The sequence below is a fragment of the Oreochromis niloticus genome, linkage group LG15 (genome assembly GCF_001858045.2).
Source record: "Oreochromis niloticus isolate F11D_XX linkage group LG15, O_niloticus_UMD_NMBU, whole genome shotgun sequence".
Lineage (NCBI taxonomy): Eukaryota > Metazoa > Chordata > Actinopteri > Cichliformes > Cichlidae > Oreochromis > Oreochromis niloticus.
The window spans coordinates 16,629,070-16,650,282 of NC_031980.2; the positions used below are offsets into that span (position 1 = coordinate 16,629,070).

Sequence of the window (21,213 nt, forward strand, 5' to 3'; positions counted from 1 at the left end):
GATAAATTTCAAGTAAATTAGCATTTTGATTTTACTCCACATCTACATGACTTATCACATACTTTCGACAGAATTGTCAGATGTACATCCCTGCTGGCTAACTGGGGAAGTCCACTGAAGTCCACCAGCATGGTCATAAAGAGTTTAAGGGGACTCTTGTTTGGTGACTAGGTACATTTTCCTGCTGGAGGTACAGATTAGAAGATAAATGATGCTTATTCCCCAATTACAAGACCTTTTAACCATTTCCAGATAAATTAGTGAGTAAAGAGAGCAGTTTTTAAAATATTGTGCCGTTTTTTATTTTTGTGTAAAAATCACACAGCTGCTAGTTGAATCTGCAGAGATACAGTACATCCATGCAGTTAAACATCTAGGGTTCCCACAGCCAAGAGAGAAGGAATTAAATAGAATATTCTTTCGCTGTTAGTCAGCAATTAATGCAAATTTACATATGAGTCCAAAAGTGTGTATCATATACAATATACAACACAGATCTGGGAGCGAATAGCATTCAAAATCCCATCAAAGACTTCATTACCGACTGATTGCTTCTGCCTGCCTGGATTGCCTTTTGGGTTAAAGGATGACGAGGGAGCTGTTGTGCTAGCAAAATAAAATCAATCCCACATGAAGGTGTTTAACAGGGTTTTAAATGGTACTAGTTCCAGGTCTGGAAACAACATGCGCACACGCACACGCGCACACACACACACACACACACACCAATTCCATCATCGTCCTCAACAGCAGAAAAAAAAGAAGGCGAGCCTTGATACAACAAGGAAGAGAGGTCAGTCAGCCGCTGTGGAAACCTGAACGCCGGTCAGGGGGGAGTAAGGCTTTAGAAGACTGATGCTTCACCAAAACAAAACACACAAGGATAAATCATTAATAAAAGAAGAATTCACTGACCAAAAACGGGGCATTTTATGACACTAGCACAAAAAAAAAAAAAAACAACAACCAAAAAAACCCAACAAAAAAAAACATGACAAATAAAACAAGTGGTTCATTATCTTTTTCATCTTAAAGCATCTTCTTTTTAAATACACGTGAAAGACAACATGCAGATTAAAAGTAAGCAAAGGGAGACAACAAATAAAAGAAATTGTGAGGGAACAAAGGGGGGGGGGATTCAGTTCAAAGTGCAGTTGGGACATTCAGGTCTCCCATTCTGTTGACTGCTCTCCTGTTAAGCTTCATCTACACCCACAGATTTCAGGTGAAACTGCCCTGATACAACACTGATCTGGAGTTTACTTCCCTCTGGAGCCAGGAGCCCGGGGAAGTGGACTGCTCATCAGTACCACCAAAAAAAAACAACAAAAAGGCAAAAATAAATCACAAAACGTACAGTAGATGATGTTCTGGAAGAGCTACGATACAAAAACCAGAGTATACTGTTCACATGGTTGCTACTATCATCGTACAAACACTTAGGTATAGTTGGTCTGTGAGGATGTATCGCCCATTCTTGCATAGTGCTGACTGCCCGATTGGAAAACAGCTGTTTTTTTGTTGTTGTTGTTGTTTTTTTCCTCTTTTTTAAATCATCAAAAATCAGCTCTACCTTCTGCATCAGTTTGGATCTGTGCACATGTTTGCTGAAGAGAAACTTCTCCCGAATCAGCAACAAATGTATTCTTCATAAACGCCGCTTCCTGCAATCAAACAGCTGGAGTATCTTCAAACCCTTCACATGAATGTCTGTTTTTGACTCATAGAGGTGAAGTTAAAGTTTGGGAGAGAAAACGAAAAAAAAAAAGAAAGAAACAAAACCTGCAGCGTTAGAAAGAAAGTTGAAATGTCGAGCCAGAGCTAGGTTTGAAACTAAATGAAGAAAACTCCAGGGAAAGAAAAGGTGGTGCATTTTTCTTCAAACACAGCCTGAGCGGAGGTGAAAGAGAAGAGTGAAAGTTCAGTCATTTGGCATAAAGTGAAACCATTCAGTCACGACGATCCCAAAAAACAAAACACTGTAACATGTAGAAAAAAAAACAGAAGACACGGCACTTTCACTCACTGCATCACGCCATCAACCACGCTTAAACCACGTTTACATGTAGACTTGAAGGGGCAGTAAGAGAGGAAGGGTGGACTGAGTTCATGTCACAGGATGAGTCACAAAAAAAAAAAAAAAAAAAAAGCCTTCACCGTGTTGGTTTAGTCATTAAGCCCCACACAAACACACAAAAGGTCCTGTCTGGAGATAGCCCAGTATGTTTCACAAATAGAGGGGCGACTACACCAAACTCCATTTAGAAAAAGACAAATTTATCCTTACTTGCTTATTGACCGATGTACCGACGGATGATTTGTGCTGTAGACTTCCTTCGGTCTTCATGTGTCCCATTGCAAGCCCATAAAATCTGTGTTCTTTGGATTATTTCACAATAGTGGACAGCCATGGGTGCCACATGTTCAGCAGAACAGACCATTCATGAGGATTCAAAAAGAAGAAATGCCTTCAAATCACTACAGTAGTAGCACGGATCAAAAAGTGAAAAGAGGAAAAATGTAACCTTTTTTTATAAACCAGAAACTTATAAGTTTTAGCATATAATGCTCACTTAAAGCACAATTTGCCCGTCTTTACTCTTCCATGTCAATTTCGGTGTAATAAACAAGACCCAACCTATTGAGTTTGTGACATCAGACGATATTCGAAGGTCTAAAACCTTTACAGGTCGTCTCAGTTCACTTACACAAAAGAAGAAAAAAAACCTGTTTCGCCCCCTTTTTAAATTTTCTGCAGGAGTTTGGTGCAGCCGAGTCAAGCATACTGGTGCCAGCCACCAGGAACACAAATGCACAAACAGTCACACAAACATGACAAATACACTCCGCATTTCTCCTTCAGTCATTCAGAGAGTGATTTAATCAAGACACCAGCAGTTTTATCTTCAGAGCGAACTTGGAGCTGGAGCGCTCTGCCTCTCAGTTTGCCGTCATCCTCCTCACCTTCGCCTCTCTTTAGCAAAAAGTGAAAAGTGCCAGTTTCTAAGATCCCCTCCCACTGGTAAGACTGTGCCCTCAGGTCCGTCCGGTTTACGATTGAGCAGTGTGTGATTGAGCGTGACAGTTTTTAACGGAACGCCCTGAGGCAGGTTGAAGCCTCCGGGAAAAGCCGGGATTGATGGAAGGAAAAGGAGAGGAGGGAGGGAGGAGTCACATCGAGGGCCACAGCCTTGATTCAGATGAACTACAGTAGAGTTGCTCTCCATACGTAGGTTAAAGATGGGAAAAGGGTCTGAGCTGCTCCAGCTGGACTTCTAGAGATATCCTCTCTTCAAGCAGATCCTGGGAAAAGAAAACAGGTGTGAGCAAAGCGGGAGTTAAAAGGAGAACAAAGTCTGTTTGCTAAAACTAGAAAACACTACTAATGTCTTCCATACCTTCAGCTGCTGCTGGAGCTCACTGTTAAGTCGTGCCAAAACAGTGTTTGTCTCCTTGTTCCTTCTGATTGAAGCCTGAATCGCCTTTTTGTCCTTTCCAACTGACCTGTAAACAGAGAAATACGCTTTTTCGAAAGTGCTGATAAACACAACGCCCTGTAAAGTGTCCTCAACCAAAACGAGTTTCTCCACCTGGGAATGGAAGGCTGAGTGGCCAGGACGGCGGCTATGACGTTAGATTTCTGTGGACCGTGCTGCTCGTCCTCCGGCCTCAGCTCATCTTCAGACTTCAACCTTCGACGTACAGGTTTGGGGGGAGGAGCCAGGGGGCCGGAGGAGCCTTTGGCTCCCTGACGGGACAACAAAGAGTTTACCTCAATTTCACACAATCTAATAAACAAGTGTTTATTAGATTGTGAGGCAATCTAATAAACACTTGTTTATTAGATTAGAACATCAAGAGGCAATTTTAGATTGCCTCTTGATGTTCCACACAAACACAAAAAGTTTAAAAACCACTGGTCTTATTGAGTTTAAAGTTCAGACGTACAGAGTTGACTGTAGCTGAGGGTCTCTCATCGGCTTGTCCGTCACTCTTAACTGTTCTCAAGGGGCCGGCACCCTCCGAAGGCTTGTCCCCCTGCGGACATAAAAACAAACAATGCATGTGATAGTGAAAGTCTGCACCTTTACTCAAATGTAACACAACAGCCACAGTTAAGAAATTAAAAGATGCAGGTTGCAGATGGTTTGCAACAATAATATTTCATAACAAGTTTAATATTTAATACTAGAAGACAAAAAAAAAAAAAATCAGATAATATGAATGAAATCTGTCAATCAATGTGTGGGTTTAAAACATTATATAACAAATGGAAGGAAAACTAAAATAAACAACCACTTGGGGATTTTTTGGGGGGACTGAAAGAGCAAAAGAAATACACTCAATCAAATAAAAAATCAGTACATTAACATCAACATATTATACACAAAGCCAGACTATAAATGTTATCTCTGAGAAGAACTGATGTTGTCTAGAGGAGCATCATTCTATTTCCAAACCCTGCCCCTCCAGGATCAACCTACCTGTCCTGGCTCAATGTGTTTGTCCACCTCTGGTAGGCTTGAGGGCTGCTCAGAGGCTGCAAAGGCCTGAAACTGGCTGAAATCTGCAAAGTTGGGCTGCTGGGGAATCTGCTGCGGGGACGTGGTGGTGAGCACCGCCCCGCCCCCTGCTATACTCTCCGCCTCTACGCGATGCCCGGTAAGTGGTACTGATGTCTGGGGAGGGATGAAAGGGTGTCGTGACAGCTTTCGTAGTATCAAAATCACAAATGATGCCAATAACAGATAAAATACTTTTCTTACTTGTGTGGGAAGCGGTCGTGGAGGCACAGCAGGAGGGTAAGCTATCGTAGAGGGTTGGGGTTGTCCTGTGGCAGACGTGGCAGCAAAGGTGCGATTCATGTCCAGAGATGAGGAGCGAGAGTGGGAGGGGTGGGGGCGGGGTGGAGGGGGAGGCGGGGCTACCACCTTCAAAGCCTCTGGGGACGTACCCGACTGAGACCTGAACACATTAATGTTTAAAGATTAACACACAGGATAGAGTGCTTTATTTACAACACGATTCATCACAGTTCAGGTCTAGAGTTGATCACTGAACAGAGCTGCAAGATGACCAACTGAGTAACAATGTGATGAAGTAGAAAAACCCAAAAGCATCACTTTCAGTAACTGTCAGAAAGGACAGACAGAAAAAGAACGAACCTCTGCCTTGTGATTGGCTCCTGGTCTGAGGTGAAAGAGTCTGAACTGCTGTAACCATCACCTTCATGAAAAGAAAAAAAAAAACCCTTAAGGATACAAATCATGGGAAAATTAACAAAATGGTAATTTTTAAAAAATTCTTCCACAAAAATTTGTCTGGACTATCAGCAGCTGAACTGAGGTAATGAAGGCACCAGATTTTGTAAAGGAAAGACAAATATGAACTGGTACTAATATAGCGCCTTTCTACCAAATTTGACCACTCAAAGTACTTTCTACTGCTTTCACACGCCAATGGATGCATTAGGGGCAACTTGGGGTTCAGTACTTTGACATGTGGTATGGAGAAGCAGGGATTGGCAGACAACTGTCTCTACCACCTGAGCCACAGACACCTTCCAACATATACATAAGGGAAAACTACTTCTATTTTTATTTTAGTCTTGATTTTTGACATTAAAGTATCAAGGGTTTTCTTTTGTCATTAAATCGACTGCTTGCCAGATTTCTATCTGTAATTTTGTTCTTAATGGTCTGACCTTAAAATAGAAAGTGGATTAAGATGACTAAACAAAATAAATAACTGAATCACATGTCTGATGATGTTTTAGGAACACCGTATTAAAGCTCACTACCATAGCAGCTCATCTTTTACTCACCTACAGTGTTGGCAGCTACAAACTTCATGGAGGCAGGTAATTTGGCTTCTTCAGACAGTTCTGGAGGTTTAGCCAGCAGAGGACTGGTAGGATGATTGTGGTCTAAATGTTGGAGGAAGGGGGAGATCACAAACAGGGGAAAGTGTTGAAGCAACTGCAGCCAATCAACAGGGAAAATTAAATGTTTGCAATCCGGCTGTTAGTTTGGACAAAACGTGCTCAGTTGCAGGAAAAAAAACATGTATATGTGTAATAAAAGCTCCTGTGAGGCTCTCTTTGAATGATTTCAAATGGTGACCTTTTACATTTTTATTACTTTGCCCATAGTGCACTCAGCAAAGCACACTGTAATCTGACTGTATTCCCACAGCTGGAGGTTTTCCCACCTGTTACAATATATAAAGAACATACTAGAATGCTTTCTAATGCAATTAGGTCATATATCTGTTTCAGTCATATTAAAGTTCCTTCACAGTGCTGCCTAGAAAAACAGATTTAGAGGTCTGCCTGTTGCTGCACATGTGCATCAATATCATTATTATTTATTCAACTAAGTCAGGATTTGGACAGTCAGTTTAAGGTCAGAGAGTTTCTCACCACTGCCAGTCCTCTTCAGCTCCATCTCCTGCATGTGAATCTTACTGGGCGTCATCCGGATGGGAACTGGGTGAACGATGGCCGTGTCCTGTGGAAAAGATAGACACAAAGAGGGTCAAACAGACAGGAAGAAGATAGGTATAATTTTTTTTTTTTTGCTGCTGGTCCTGTGAGGAGCAAGGTTCAACATGAAAACCTGTGTGGCAATCTTTTAGCTGACATGCTCACTGAGCATCTCATCAAGCATGTTTAAATGAGAAGATTTGAAAGACCTGGAAACATTTTCTAAATAAGCTTTTCAAAAAATAAAAAAATGAAATAAAAATAAAAGACGGCGTGCCCATACAATTATCCCAAACAACAACAAAAAACTGTTATTGTTTCAAAAATTATTTTCTGCTCCGAGTGTGTTCTTCACAGTTGGACAGCAAAGATCTTGTGCACCCATCAAGATTTGGTGCATGGATGGCAGCGGAGAATTTAGCCACAAAAAAACAAATAAAAAAAAGAATTTGTGGAGCCGTTTGGGTCTGCTGTCAATCCAGGATTTTTCCACAGCAGAGAGAGATTTGGGGCTTTTTTACTCCTACATCAGTGGAGTTACTTTTACTTAAATTCAGAATTATTCAAATGGCTAAAAATAACTGTATTAGCCTTACATTCATATACAAACTGACTGCAGAAAATTCAATGGTCAATTAAGACTAACATAGAAAACTTTAATAAATCTAATTTTTGGGAGATTTATAGGTTAAGCTTGATATGTGTGTTTTTTTGTTTGTTTTTTTAAATCTTGAGTTTCAGCTCAGAATGGGAGCACATAAAAGCAGTCTAAAAACAGATGCACACTCCTGCAATGTAAAACCGTATTTGAAGTCAGACTAATGGTGCAGAGCTATTTTTAGGACAATTATTGGTATACAGTTTAAAAATTAAAAATAAATAAATATGGAGGACTTGGACTGTTCAAAAACAAAGGTTGTGCACAACCTTTAGTTCTTAATCATGTGAGGAAAAATGCATCACTTACAATCTTAAAATGTGATTGGTGGATGTGACTGTAAAGAAAAAAAAAAAGGGATGTCCAATAGAAACTGAGCAAGCCAAATCACAACACACACTTCCATTGCTGATGCACTTAATTGCACTTTGAAAGAACATCATGCAGACAATGAGACAGAGAGAACCTGAGAGAGATAGAGAGAAAAAGAAGAGAGATCCGGAGAGGGTTAATGTCTGTCCATTAATGGTGAAACCATGCATACTAAGTGATTGACTTACAGGGTCAGCTGGTGCAATGTTAGAGTCAAATTGGGTCAGAGTTTGTGAGCTGGAGGAGCGCTCGCTAAACGTCTCCCACTGCTGCAGGAGACAGACAGACAGTGAGAAAAAACATGTCAGTCAGTCAGCCAGTGCAGTGACATCACACATTTACATCATCAGTCTCAGCCTCTGCCGTGATGCCACACTGACGCGGCATCATCAGCAGGCGTGGAAACAAAACGGACATTGCCGACTTTCATACACAGTCTCAAGAAGTGAGAGAGGAGGTGCTGAATTATCAGAAAATATGTTTGATGGTGAAGAGGATGAAGTGGCACTTGAATTATAATGGATGGATAAAGAGAGAGCAACCTCACTTAATTAACCCTGAGCAATTAAGATGAATCAAATGCAAACAGAGCAAAAGCAAACAGCCTCGAGTTTAGAGGATGTGTAAAAACGACACATATAATCATGTGGTGCGTGCACGGTGGAACCTCGTTGCTCTGGTTCATCTCTGGCCAGGCTTGATTGAGCGAAGGCATTGAGGGAGACTTGTTGGGGGTCACCTCTACTGGTGACGCAGAGTATCCAACATCAGCAGTCTGCTCTGGGACTTCTGAAAAAAATAGACACGAGTTAGATACACATAAATAAACTAAAAAAATCCACACGACATTACTTTTGGTTGGGATTCTTCAAAAAGATGAACTTCAGAGAACAGCTTGAGATAAAACATTTTTTTCATGCACTCAAAATGCCAACTACAATTAACTATCAATGGCTAAAATCGCTAAACTTCAAAGTGCAATCGTTTCTGTTTCTGAGTATTGCATAAGCACATAAGAAAGACTATTTCTCTGCTGTTTTTCTGATATGTAAAAACAAGGTCAACACTGAATTATAACACTTGATAAACATGTTTGTTATGGCTATCAGCAACTGAGTCAATGTCAAGTTAAAAGAGGCCAGGAGAGCATGAAACTGTGTCATGAAAAGTGCAGCTCAGCCCAAAAATCAGTTAACTATTTCCAACATGCGGGTTTTGCACAATACCACTGTTATCCTACAGGTCTAATGAGGTGTGAGGTTAAGAAAATTAATAGAGAGTGCAGCAGAGAGAGGAAGAGAGAGGCAAGCCTGAGCACCTGCTGAGTCATCGAGGTCAATCAGCTTTGGCATCAGGCTCTCAGGAAGCTTCTCGGGGAGGTCGTAGCCATTCTTCCTGGCCACAACCAGGTGAAAGGCAGCGCAGAATTCATCCAGGGTCAGCGCTCCGTCTTTATCAAAGTCTGACAGCTCCCTTTAAACACACATTAGACAGTGAGAATATCATATCATATACGGCATTATAGCAGACATTGAATCTGATCCGACTTGCCCATTTACATGCCACGTTTACTGCTTAGAGTTGGTGATACTAGTCATTATGAATCCTGTCTAAACAAGTTGTGTCAACTGACACTGCACGCTTCTTTGGAAATAATCCCATAAACAAGAACCGACAACTTGTTTTTGACGAGCTCGATTAGCCACACAAATTATCCACAAACATCTTACTCATCAGCAAAATAAAGCCAGGTTGGTTTGGAGTTAACAAAGAACTGGTGAAACACATTTTCTTTGCAGCAACTACATAAGGTCAAACCTTTCGTCTTTGTTGATGTTTGGCGTTTCTTAGTAAAAATTAGTCTTGAAGTTTAACAGTTAACCTTATCCAGGTTGCACATGTTGTCCGATCAGTGATGATACACTCTGATAAAGAGCAAAGAAAAGCTTCTTGGTGTTTTTAGGATTAACTGCCACACACTGCACTTGTCTAACAAGTAAATAAAGCTTTTACTACAGCTTCATATTAAGTTTTATAAATATGAAATTAGGGAACTTTCAATAGAACAAAGGAGCACTGGTGCAAAGATCAATACCCATCCTGCTCTAACCTACAGCATATCAGCATGTCAAACTGTTAAATGTGGCCATCAACTCCATTCAGGTGGTGAACGCGTGTATATGGTGCCCTTAATTTCCCTTAGATACACAAACACACACAGAGGCCATAAATAGCAGAAAAGCAGTGACTCACCAAATATGTGACAATTCTAAAATCGGTAGCTTTGATTTAGTGAAGAACTCTTTTGCTGCTGAACCTGAAACACGCAGAAACCACAGTTTATTAATAACCCATGTTTTATCCTGTTAGCGCGCGCGTGTGTGTGTGTATGTGTATTTTTGTTCCTACCAGGTATGAAGCCAGTGAGGTCAGGCTGAATTGTTTTAAACTGGTTAATGTAATACTGCCTCTGCTCGTCTGTGATCTTCCACGGATCATCGTACGTGCTGGACTGTCGCTGGATCTCATTGGTCGTTGCAGCTGAGGCTACTGTTCGTATCGTTGTGCTTTCCTACGAGAACCCATTTACAGAAACATTTAAGAAAGGAAAGTATAAAGACGAGCATAATTAAGTATTAAGAATAACACTTTAACCTATGCAAATCCAGCTTCTTCACTGTTAGTATGTACAGTGCGTGTCTCCCTGGCCCCTACTCATACATACAAACTTGGCACTCTAAGAATTAAAACCTTTAAAAGAATAATATTCAAAACTGAAACAACAATGGTTACAGAATTTTGGGCCTAAAGTAGAACTGACTTTTTGCTTGTTAGCTCAGAACGACAAGAAGAAACTAAAAGCGGACATGATGTGTACCTATAATTAGACAGTGGGTACAGAGGCCTTTGCGTGAGCAATGTCACAGAAGCTGCTCAAGTTTCAGTCAAGCAGCAGCGTTTGCAGATAAAGTACTGATACAAGATGCTGGCTGACATTCAAGGCCCGATTGTGGTTACTGTGATATCTCGTGCTTTATGTTTGCAGTTTCTGATGGCAGCTTTTCTAAGGCTCATCACATTTTCCAGCTAAAATACTCGGTGTGGTCATCTTGTAACTTGCTGATCTATATTTATGCTCTATTGAACTGTATCGCCTTCTCTAGGTCTGTATCGTGAGGGTGTACATGTGTCCTTCAATTTATAGCCTCATTTTTCTGTCTTCTCATCCCAGCTCCCATTTCTGCATAGTGATTGGCTAATGGTGGTAAAGATAGAATAGATCCAAAATATTTCTTAATGGAAAACTCATTTCCGTAATCGGAGCCCTTATTTAAAATAGTGGGCGTTCACTGTATTGTGAAAAAGAACATTTTCACAGGACTATATGCTGTCTTGTGAAATCTGAACAAACCGCAAGACTTCTGGAACAATGACAGATAAAGCTCAGCCTTAACTGGGTCACGCAACAGGACAATGATCCCAAGCACAGCAGCAAATCTACAATAGAATGGCTGAAAAAGAAAAGAATCAAGGTGTTGCAATGGCCCAGGCAAAGTTGAGACCTCAACCTGACTGAAATGTTGTGGCGGGGCCTTAGGAGAACCGCCCATAAATGAACTTCAAACTGAAGCAACATTAACAACAGTGGGCCAAATTTCCTCCACAATCATGTGAGAGATTGACAAAAATCATACGGAAACTCATTACGTCACATTATTGCTGCTGAAGTACTGAATCAGTGTAGTGTATCCAACATCCAACTAACGCCTTGTAATTTAAGATGGAACTCTGATGTGCATCTTTCTAGCTTGCTTGTATAATGAAGCTTGTTGCAATAAGAGGTGAGTTGAGCAAACACCGCTGTACCTGGACTGATGATGGGTGCATTGCTGGGAGCGTGCTGGAAGGCGGTGTGTCTGCTGTAAAACTGACCCAACTCTCCTGACCTGGAAGAGGCGGTGAGTGGGACGGCCACATGCCATCGCCAGCCACTGGACCTGAAAGGAGAAGAACAGGAAAGTATGTTTTTGCATGTAATGTTGATTAAGAAGTTTTGTTTTCATATTATTCATTGTAATATCTCAACTACTTTTTATGCTGAAAAATTTTTAAAAAAAGGCGGACACAATTACTTTGGTCCCCTAATGACAAACTGCAGCAAGTGTCTGTGTCAGCAAATATCATTAACAGCATGTAGGCGCTGCAAACAACAGGAAGTGGTACAAACGACAATTTATCACTGAAGTCAAAGCTAAAAGCAACTTCTACCACGCATCTGTCACTTCTGTTTGCCATTACAGATGTTATTGTCATCATCTGCTGCTCGTGAGTGCTTGCAAGTGAAACCCCTGTCACATGCATTACCTTTTTTGCCCTCAATAAAGAAAAGAAAGACAGAAAAAAGCCATTTTAACTCAAATTGTTGCCACTTTTCTTTCTCTTTGTCCTTATTTTCATTATCAACAAATCTGCTCATCATCATCTTAAATAATTATTTAGTCTATAAAATATCTGAAAAGATTTTAACATTTTCCAAGATGAGTCCAGAAGCCCCATGTGCTTGGCATTCAGACCTTCTGTTTACAATGGGCACCCAATCAGAAGATAGTTGGCTCAAAGGGAGATAGGTCAAGGGATGATTTGCATCGGTATAAATAATAAGGATTACTTTGAACTGTGAATGGAATTAAATGCAAATACAAAGCTACTCTAGCAAAGTCTAAGATCAGAAATATGTTGTTGGAAATAGGCAGAATCGGTCTTTTTTGAGAAACTATCATTAAGAAGCGGGTCACCTGTTTGTGGTTCTCTGAACTGCGTCCACACGGCTCCAGTTGCTGCCACCACAGGTTGTCGCTCTGCGTTTCCTCCACTGTGTTGCCGCTTGTGCTTCCTCCAGGAATGAGGTGAGGTTGGGGGAGACTGGTGAGGGGAGACCACTGGGGACGTTGGTTCAGGCTGGTGACATATTAAAAAAAAGAAAAGAAACAAAACAAACCGATGAAATAAACAAGCAGTTAAAAAGACATTTAGTACACATATAAGGAATCAGCAAACTTTCAAAATAAGCATGATTGTCCACAGAATAAAAATGATTTGAAGGTGGTAGTATTACTGCTTTAAAACAGTTCACAGTGTTTTGGGCGTTAACCTTTAGATCCCATCTAATACACAACAAGACGTCAATCTTCAACACGCCACATCCAAACCAAGACCAATAACTACTACATCAATCAGTTCTTATCTGGGATGCTGAAGAAACTAGTGAATGATTATGCAACACATGTAAGAAGTTAAAACTTTCGGAAAAAAAATCTACATAACTGACACACGTGTCAACACACTTAAGTCCGCAGCAGAAAACTTCAGAACGCAATGCAATCAAACATCAAAGTCCTTCCAGAGGCAAGTCTTCCCACTCTGGGCACTTATTTGCAGTTACTTTGAAGCAACATTGACTTTAATTTCAATGAGTCATGGACACATAAAAGCGACGAAGAGATTCACCACTCAAATCTGGTAAAGATCACTTAAAAATTTCATGACTTTTCCCCCAAATGGAGGCTTTGAAAAGCTTTTTCCTTGGAATTTATAATTTCCACCACCTCTTTGTTGCTCTGCTATAGATTTCAATTCAAGATGCTTTGAGTGTCCCTTTTAATGTCTCTGTCAAGTACACACAGGAAAAACACAGGAAACACAGCAGCTTATCTCCAAGTAACCACTGGGTTCAGTTGTTCAAAGAAATATTAAGTTTGTATACGATCGTCCCCGCAACATCGATTCTTGCATTTGCTACTACCAACCTGTGATTCTATAGTAGTTGCCAGGGGCTGGATGACCTCATGGACAGGAAGTGAAGTGGATGAGGGATGTCCTTTCTTGTTCTGGTGACCCCTGCCAGGTGGCCTGGGTATTACTGCAGTACCGGGGGCAGGGTACAATCCCTGACTGTCGGGATCTTGGTACAGTGCAGCATGTCTCGCTTCTGCCTCGTTCTTCCCCACCACAAACCTTGGCAACGGTAGATCCTTGACTGTCGAGACAGAAATTAAATTCAGTTTCATTATCTGTTCAGCAGCAGCTGACAAAATGAAATCAACTCGGTGACCAGATCAAACTTCAGTGCACTAGGGTCCAGAAGTTGCTTCTGGCTTTCGAGAGAGGAAAACCGACTCCTACTGACTCCCTAGATTTCCCAGAATGCTTGTGCCTGCTGCAATCAGCTGACGTTTATAGGGTTTGGAAAGAGAGTAACTGCTGTAAAATGGGAACAACAGTATACCTTTCAGAGAGCGCTGTTTCCTCAAATAGAAAATGAAATACACTGCCACAGTGAGTGTATGTTTGCTGTCTCTTAACTCTTAATGCTGAGGACTTAAAACAAAGATCTGTGATAAACAAACACAGGAATACAGTCCATGCCAGCTCGCCTGCTCTAAGACATTTAAATTTCTACCACACTGTAGCTTGCCCATTTTTGTTTTTCTTTTTTTCCCTTGGAGAATGTATTTTTTTCTGTTTGCCCTCTCTTACAATGCTAAAGAAACCTTTGAAAAAAACCTGGATCCAGACCGAATCCAAAAGTTAATCCCTTCTATGTTGGGTCAACCTCTGCTAAAAAACTAATGCAAATCTATCTGGAACATTTTGAGAAATCCTGCTACTAAACAATCAGGCAAACCAATCCAATCTCAAGGAGGTAAAGACGAGCGAGGCAGGAATTTCTAAACTCCACAGTTATTTAAAGAAACCGAACTGACACAAAAATTCAACGTGTGCCACAAAAAGATGGTTGAATGAAGCAGGGTTTTGTAGTTTGTAGGCGGTCTCATTGGCAGATACTGAAATGATACTGGTACTAATATTGTTAACCCTAACCCTTTCTATCTGTGTTTATGGCTTTCTCAGAGACTGGGTAAGCAAACAAACCCAAGACCAAGACATCCAAATAAGCTAATCCTCTTGTATATGACCCCACTGTGGTTTCAGTGACTCAGCAACAAATTGATTAGCTAATGGGAAGAAAATGATCTGGATTTTTTTTGCCATACATTTTTTTTTCTTCCTCCACCAAAAGTACCAGTCATTTGCTGCTTCAAGCATTGTGGATATGAGAATCTACTTTTAAGAAAACTAATAATCAGTTTTAGCAAAAGGTGGAAATTTCCTTTAAACCTACTAACAATATCCTCTTATATCCTCTATGTTAAGTCTGGTTAAAAGAATTGTTTCACCACAGGATTATTATGTGCAGCGGTCTGTCTTTTAGTAAGCACACAGAAACCAAACCACCCCCTTTGCTTCTGAACGCCTGTATTATTACCCCAAAAGCCTCCGCTCCAGAAATAACTTTCTATTTAATATTTTGGAACAACTGTGGTGACTTCAAGCTTTCTGAAAGCACTGAGTAAACTAAACATTTTTACCAAATCCTGTAATTAACTGTCTACTTCTGAGAAAGCACCAACTTTACAAAGAGAGAGTTGAGAGCGAGGTTTACCAAGCTCAAACATCCCTAAATCTTTTGTTAGGAGGAAGTGACTTGTTTGCTTCCTCATATTTTTGTCAAATTATGAAATTGATTTTGCAATATATTCAGGCCAAACTGACCGTGTTGCATAGAGGATGAGTGTGATATCGTGCGCCGCGTTTTTCCTTTTCTTTTTCCTCGAGAGAACTCAACAGGGACAAATAGCAAAGCGTAATTTTGCGGTCAAACCCACCACGGCTTCATTGTTTACTTAAGATAAATAGGGAAGTCATCGAAACAGCTCATACTATTACAATCATCTGGTGACACAAATACTAAGACAATAGCACAGAATGGCCAATACTATTCCAATCAGCAAATTGATGCCATCACCCCCATCAACTAATCAAGATGAGCCATTTCTCATTAAAGATGTTCTCTTTTTACAGCTTACTTTTAATGCATCAGTGTTTATTTTCCCAGTTTAGAAACACGGGGTTATGAGACACCCTATGCATCAAACATCCAGCGTATGAAATCGATTCTCCAAAGGCGAACAAGTCCCTTTTGGATTCTTCTGGATCAGACAGCAATTGTTTGTTTTCTTTACATATATACATCCTCTAATTTGATCCATTTTCATTTAATTGTCATTTTCAGAGGGAGGCAGTCGTAATAGTGAAGACGCAAGGAGCAAAGGCAGTCAGAGTGAATGAGTTTAAATGCCTGGGGTCAAACCTCTAAAGCAACAGACAGTGCACAAGAGAGGTGAAGAACAGAGTGCAGTCAGGGCGGAGCGGGTGGAGATGAGTGTCAGAGGTGATTTGTGACAGAAGGATAGGCCCGAGAGTTAAACTGGAAAGTTTAGAGGATGGTAGTAAGACCGGTTATGATGGAGGTGAAGGTGGCAGACTTTTTTCCTCATGAGTGACAGGATTAGAAATGAGTACATCAGAGGGACGGCTCGGGTTGAGCAGTCTGGACAAAGTAGAGCGGTAAGGCTAAGATGGTTTGGACATGTGCAGAAGAGGGATAGTGGATATAGCCGACAAAGGATGTTAACTATGGAGCTGCTAAGAAAGAGGAAAAGACAAAGAGGAGTTGTTTCATGGATGTAGTGAAAGAGGACATGCAGAATTTTTGGTGTGACAGAAAAGGATATTAGGAATAGGGTGAGAGCCCTGCAGGCATCAGCCATAAGAAGAAGAATCTGATTTGTGTCTCTGAATGTAAAGAGTCCTTCCAAAAGCTCTATTATCCATATCTGGCTCTACCCCAAAAGATACTCACTTATACAATGGCACAAGACTCAAATGTGGTAAAAAGTATTAAATAATTCTGCTAACAGACAAAGAAACAGCTTAAAAAAACATGAGAACATACTTGAATGAAAATCTTAAATGAACTGCACACCTAAAAAAAAAAAAAAAAACCACATGCATGCAGTTCTGACATAAATACCTTTTTTCTTATCCAAAAAAAATTTCAGACTCTAATAGATAAATTATAGCTCTTCCATTAAATGTAATTGATTGGTGATGAACATACCGGTTACTGCTAAACACCTGACTAAGAGAACAGCTGTCTCTGAAATTCATGAAACCCAATTCTAACCTGAAACATTTTAACCAGCCTGAGAACAACAGTATATCGCTATATAACCAAAGTCTGAAGGTACTTCAGAAAGGACATAGACCACAATTGTGTAATGGTATTGTTTGGAAATCAATGCACAACAATGACAATGACTCACTTCGATTTATGGACTCACCCGAGTTGAGGCTCTCCACCCTCAGAGGCAGCCCTGACTGGGCGATGGCGATGAGCTTCAGAGCGATGTAGAACTGGCTCCGACCGAAGTGACCCAGCCGAGTGGCTCCACATAGCTCTGTGATCTAAACCCACGCACACAAGGACAAGGGAGAACAGTTAACAACATTGTATTCATCTGAAAGAGCAGCTTTTTCCTCTAAGCAAACATAACATCCAAGTAATAAAAAGGAGAATAAACAACAGCTATCGTTTAGTGTCTGTTTAAATTATCTGATGAACTGTTCCCCTTAAGAATGGTCTCATCTGCCATGTTCACAAGCAGATGTCCAGTGTGTTCTATGCGTAAAAAGTCTGATGATCATGTTTTGTAGTGCTTTACATAAACAATGAAACCGCCTTCTACACACAAAAGATAAAGTGGTTAAAATAAACAACTGAAACTTGTGGATTAGTACTACTGGTGAGATTTTATAACATGAGGATAACTGTTTAAGAGGGTGCCCTTCAGTGCTGCGAGCCACTCCAAAAAAAAAAAACTGCCACAGCTGACCGCCGATCGTTTTCTTGCTGACGAGGGACTTTATCCAAGTATGACTGGATACAAAGCAGCAGTGACTTTTCTCAGCCTGTTACAACATGACACTGTAGCAGTATGTGTCTGACGGGCCAACACAGAGCTCAGTGTAGATTCTGGAAGTGGTAGGATTACCACGCTCCTTAATTCTCCCACCACACAGCTACCCCCCCCCTTGTTGACCTTGAAAAGGATGCTGACTCACAAACTGCAAATATTGGCCCCGCTGAAAGATCTGGAGTCACAAGAATGGGCTGCTGCAGTTTAACTGGCTACTCATGACTCACTGTTGTCAGAGCAGAGACACTCTACAGGGGGATCACTGCAATCTGACCAAGAAGCCAATCCGTATTTGAGGGTTAATAAACAAAGTCTCCACTTCTGTGGATCACAGGCATTTCCACCATGTCAGCCAGTAATGAACAAAAAGGCAGATGTTGATGGAGGGAGAAGACAGGAAAGAGTGGGCAGCAAGAGCAATGAGCATTATTTAGTGCGTTAGATACACAGTTCAACACATACCCACAGAAAGGTAACTGAAGAGAGGGCATGCCAGCTTTTATTGCATGTATAATATGTCAGTTAGAGACAAAAAAACTCAATAAAGAAATAAACTGTGCGAGTTGTCTACCTACTCTCTTTAGCTAAGGCTAACATTAGCCAGAAGAAGGTGTGTCTCTCTTGCTGCGCAGCTCTGCTAAGCACCCGGGCTAAATAACCACAACGACACTGGCTGACAAGTCAGCTCCAACAGTCAGCCTGCCAGCCAAGTTTGCCAAAAATCCCCCAATGGCCCTTCGTTTCACGCCCAGCTTCACAGTCTGAATGATAACACGGTTACGCTAGCTTACCTGCAGGACAACTTCGCTGGGTAGCTGGGCCGCCCGGAAAAGGTCAAGAACTCTCCCGTTGGAAGCCACTTTTTTGGTGTTGTCCGTGTCACAGTAAACGAACAAATCCGAGTAATATTTCTGCTCGACATCACTCAGCGTTAGACTTTCCATCGTAGTACCAATTGAGCCTGAAAAGAACACAAGTTGGCTGTTGATTAGCCCTTAGCCAATGGCTGGGGCAGGATCCAAAAAATGGGCGAGACTTCAGGATCCCAACTTAGCTAAGCCGAGCTAACGTTGAGGTTAGCTGTTGTAATGATGTTCCCAACGCGCCTTATCCCAATCTCTGTAAACGTCCCTAATACTGTGTACCAAACAGGAGCGCCGATCCCGACTCGAAGATTTAAATAAAGGCTGCTTTCACACAGTTAATAACTTGTTGGGCCAGCCAAGCCAAGTAGCCAACAGCTGGCTAGTAGTGCAGCGGGCTAACAGCTACCTTGAATCAAAGTCAGTGGCACTAACGTTAGGCTAACTAGCAAAGTGCGTCCACCTCCCCGACCCGGACATCTACCGCAGTGATCTCACGTTACAGCACTTCTTCTCGCTGTAATCCGTTACAGGAGGGTGTTTCTGCCCTTCACTAGAAACACATTCCTCTGCGGGGCCGTCAGAAGTAAAGTTTCAGGGTCTCTTGGTTCCTTCCTCTAGTGATCATAGCCGCCATTCCTGCCACCAGTGTCAAGTCACGCGGAGTTAAGATGAGACTTCCGGCCCTACTCTTCAAATTAAAATACACATAGCGTTCACTCAGAAGCATCTACTCTATAGATATATATGTTATTTTTATGTTATTTTTTATAAAATAACATTTTGTGCTGGAGGAGCAAACTACATATAACTATACACTTGACTACTTTTGCAGTTCAACTATTTTCATATTTGCATGCTCATTTAAGTTAAATTATTATTTTGCCATCAAAGTACCAACATTTTTAGGCATTTGAATGAAGGCAAGAATTTCATTTTTATTTTACAATTTTCACTGTAACCAAACTTCTTTTGAAGTCCCCTTTTATTTTTTATTTCTTTAAGAACCCGTTACAACTGGTTGATAAGGTATTTGCCTCCTTCCTTGTCACACTTAAATGTTTCAGATCATCACACAAATTTTGTTAGACAAAGATAACAGGAGTAAATATACACAGCAAACTGTAAGTGATGGAATTCTGCTTTACCAGAAAATCCAAAAGGAGAGTGTCCAACCATCAGTTTGTTCAGTTCTTGGGTTATGCAGCAGGACAATGATCCAAAACAGTTGAGCAAGTCTGCTTCTGAATGGCTTAAAAAATGAAGGTTTTGGTGTGCCCTAGTCAAAGCCCAGACTTAAACTTGAGATTGTGATTCTTTGGCAACTTGAGATTGTGATTCTTTTAAACTTGATATTTTGATTCTTTGGCATGACCTTAAAAAGGCCATTAGTCCTCAAAAACCCTCCAGTGTGGCTGAATTAAAACAATTACGGACAAAACAGTTGATCAAAATTCCTCCACAGAGGCGTGAAAGCCTCGTTGCCAGTTATGACGAACTTTTGATTGCAGTTCTTGCTGCCAAGGGTGGCACAACCACTTATTAAGTTAAGGGGCAATTACTTTTTGAATGAAAAAAATGAAATATTTATGTTAAAACTGTATTTTATTTTTATTCAGGTTATCTTTGTGCGACATTAACATTAGTTTATTAATCTGAAACATGTAAGTGTAACAATTGCAAAAAACTTGGAGATATTTGACCCTAGTTATTTAGAATCGGATAACAAATGTAAAAATATTTATGATTAAAACACAACATGCAATTTTGTCTTTGTTACATTCCACAATGGGACTATTGTTGTTTGTTTAGGATAAAACCACAAATGGACGACAGAAGTTGTGGCATATTTCTGTATAAATCTGTGCTCTACATTAAGCCCGAGGCCTCATGTTTGTGGCATCTTTGTATTTATAAAGGAAAACGCCCAATTTAACTTTTACAATCTGTAACAATTAAATTTAGTCTTATCATGTAAGAGCATTTTAAAGAAAGAAAGACAAGAAAAAAAATCTGATCTAACAACATCTGTTCAGATTTTCCATTAAATGTTTCAATTTAATTAGTGAATCATAAATGAAATAATTAATTGTCAAGTTCTGTCACTGGTGTCAAACACTCAAAGCATTTTTTTTTAAACGGAATAGAAGTTTTCTTTTATAGTGAAGGCAAATTGTATACACTTCCGGTCTCATTTCAGGTTTCTCATGAGCTAGCTTGACACTTCGCGACGTCCGAGTCAGCGCGAGCTTGCTTGGCCTGCGGGGACCCGGATGAGTAATTTCAAAATAAAAGCTGCACTCATTTCATGGTTTATAATTGATAGAGACGCGACTTCATACTGCAGTGGCTATACAGATGTATATGTTTTGTTTGTTTGTTTTTTCCCCACAAATAAGTCGCCCATTGTTGGTTTTTTGTGTCTGATATTCTGACATTTAACTCGAATGATTAGTTTTGTGGCCATTTGTAATGTTTTCACACATAAAATCGTTTCTTGGAACTCTTTAACAAAACAAAATAATTTTCTATTTATTTCACTCTGGTTCCTGTTGGAACCGTCTTGGCGTCTTGGTGACACATTTGCAACAGTCAGCTACTTGGAAAAAAAAACCCTTTTTAAGATCTGCTTCTCACTAGTTCTGTATAGTGCTCTTTAAACATAAAAAAATAAAGATAATGTTAATTAAACGGCATTTTGGTACACATTTTTAATAAACTTGTTGAATAACTGCGGCTTTTTGGGGCCCTCTGAGTTTTTATGCCTTTGCTCGGTGAGTAATCCTTCGCATATGTAATATTTTGCATTGTTCTAAACACTATGATGATGGAGTCACTGCTTTGTTATTTGCAGTGCACGCATAAGGGGTATAGGGATGGGGTGGAGAAGAATAGAGTTCAAAAAATGTGCAGAACAGAAAAAGTATTTGGAGTCAGCCAACTATTCTAACAAGC

The 21,213-nt window shown here is 40.5% G+C and overlaps 1 protein-coding gene across 6 annotated transcripts; it reads right to left on the reverse strand.

Moving 5' to 3' along the window:
• Nucleotides 1-277: 277 nt before the first annotated feature.
• On the reverse strand, nucleotides 278-18,933 carry reps1 (RALBP1 associated Eps domain containing 1). 6 transcript variants are annotated; one of them, XM_025898787.1, is made up of 20 exons: nucleotides 18,757-18,933; nucleotides 18,187-18,356; nucleotides 16,742-16,883; nucleotides 13,322-13,551; nucleotides 12,311-12,473; nucleotides 11,382-11,512; nucleotides 9,924-10,086; nucleotides 9,768-9,831; nucleotides 8,833-8,987; nucleotides 8,182-8,303; nucleotides 7,703-7,783; nucleotides 6,422-6,509; nucleotides 5,825-5,926; nucleotides 5,166-5,226; nucleotides 4,767-4,965; nucleotides 4,485-4,679; nucleotides 3,949-4,038; nucleotides 3,591-3,748; nucleotides 3,399-3,504; nucleotides 278-3,303 (listed from the first exon to the last, which is right to left on the reverse strand). In XM_025898787.1, exons 2-20 carry the CDS (start codon nucleotides 18,337-18,339, stop codon nucleotides 3,235-3,237), a joined length of 2,472 nt encoding a protein of 823 aa, XP_025754572.1. In that variant the 5' UTR covers nucleotides 18,340-18,356; nucleotides 18,757-18,933; the 3' UTR covers nucleotides 278-3,234. The 6 variants fall into 6 exon arrangements, with proteins under 6 accessions (XP_025754572.1, XP_025754571.1, XP_025754570.1 ...); XM_025898786.1 differs by having other exon boundaries at nucleotides 18,743-18,933; XM_025898785.1 differs by having other exon boundaries at nucleotides 18,187-18,933.
• Between the last annotated feature and the right edge of the window lie 2,280 nt (nucleotides 18,934-21,213).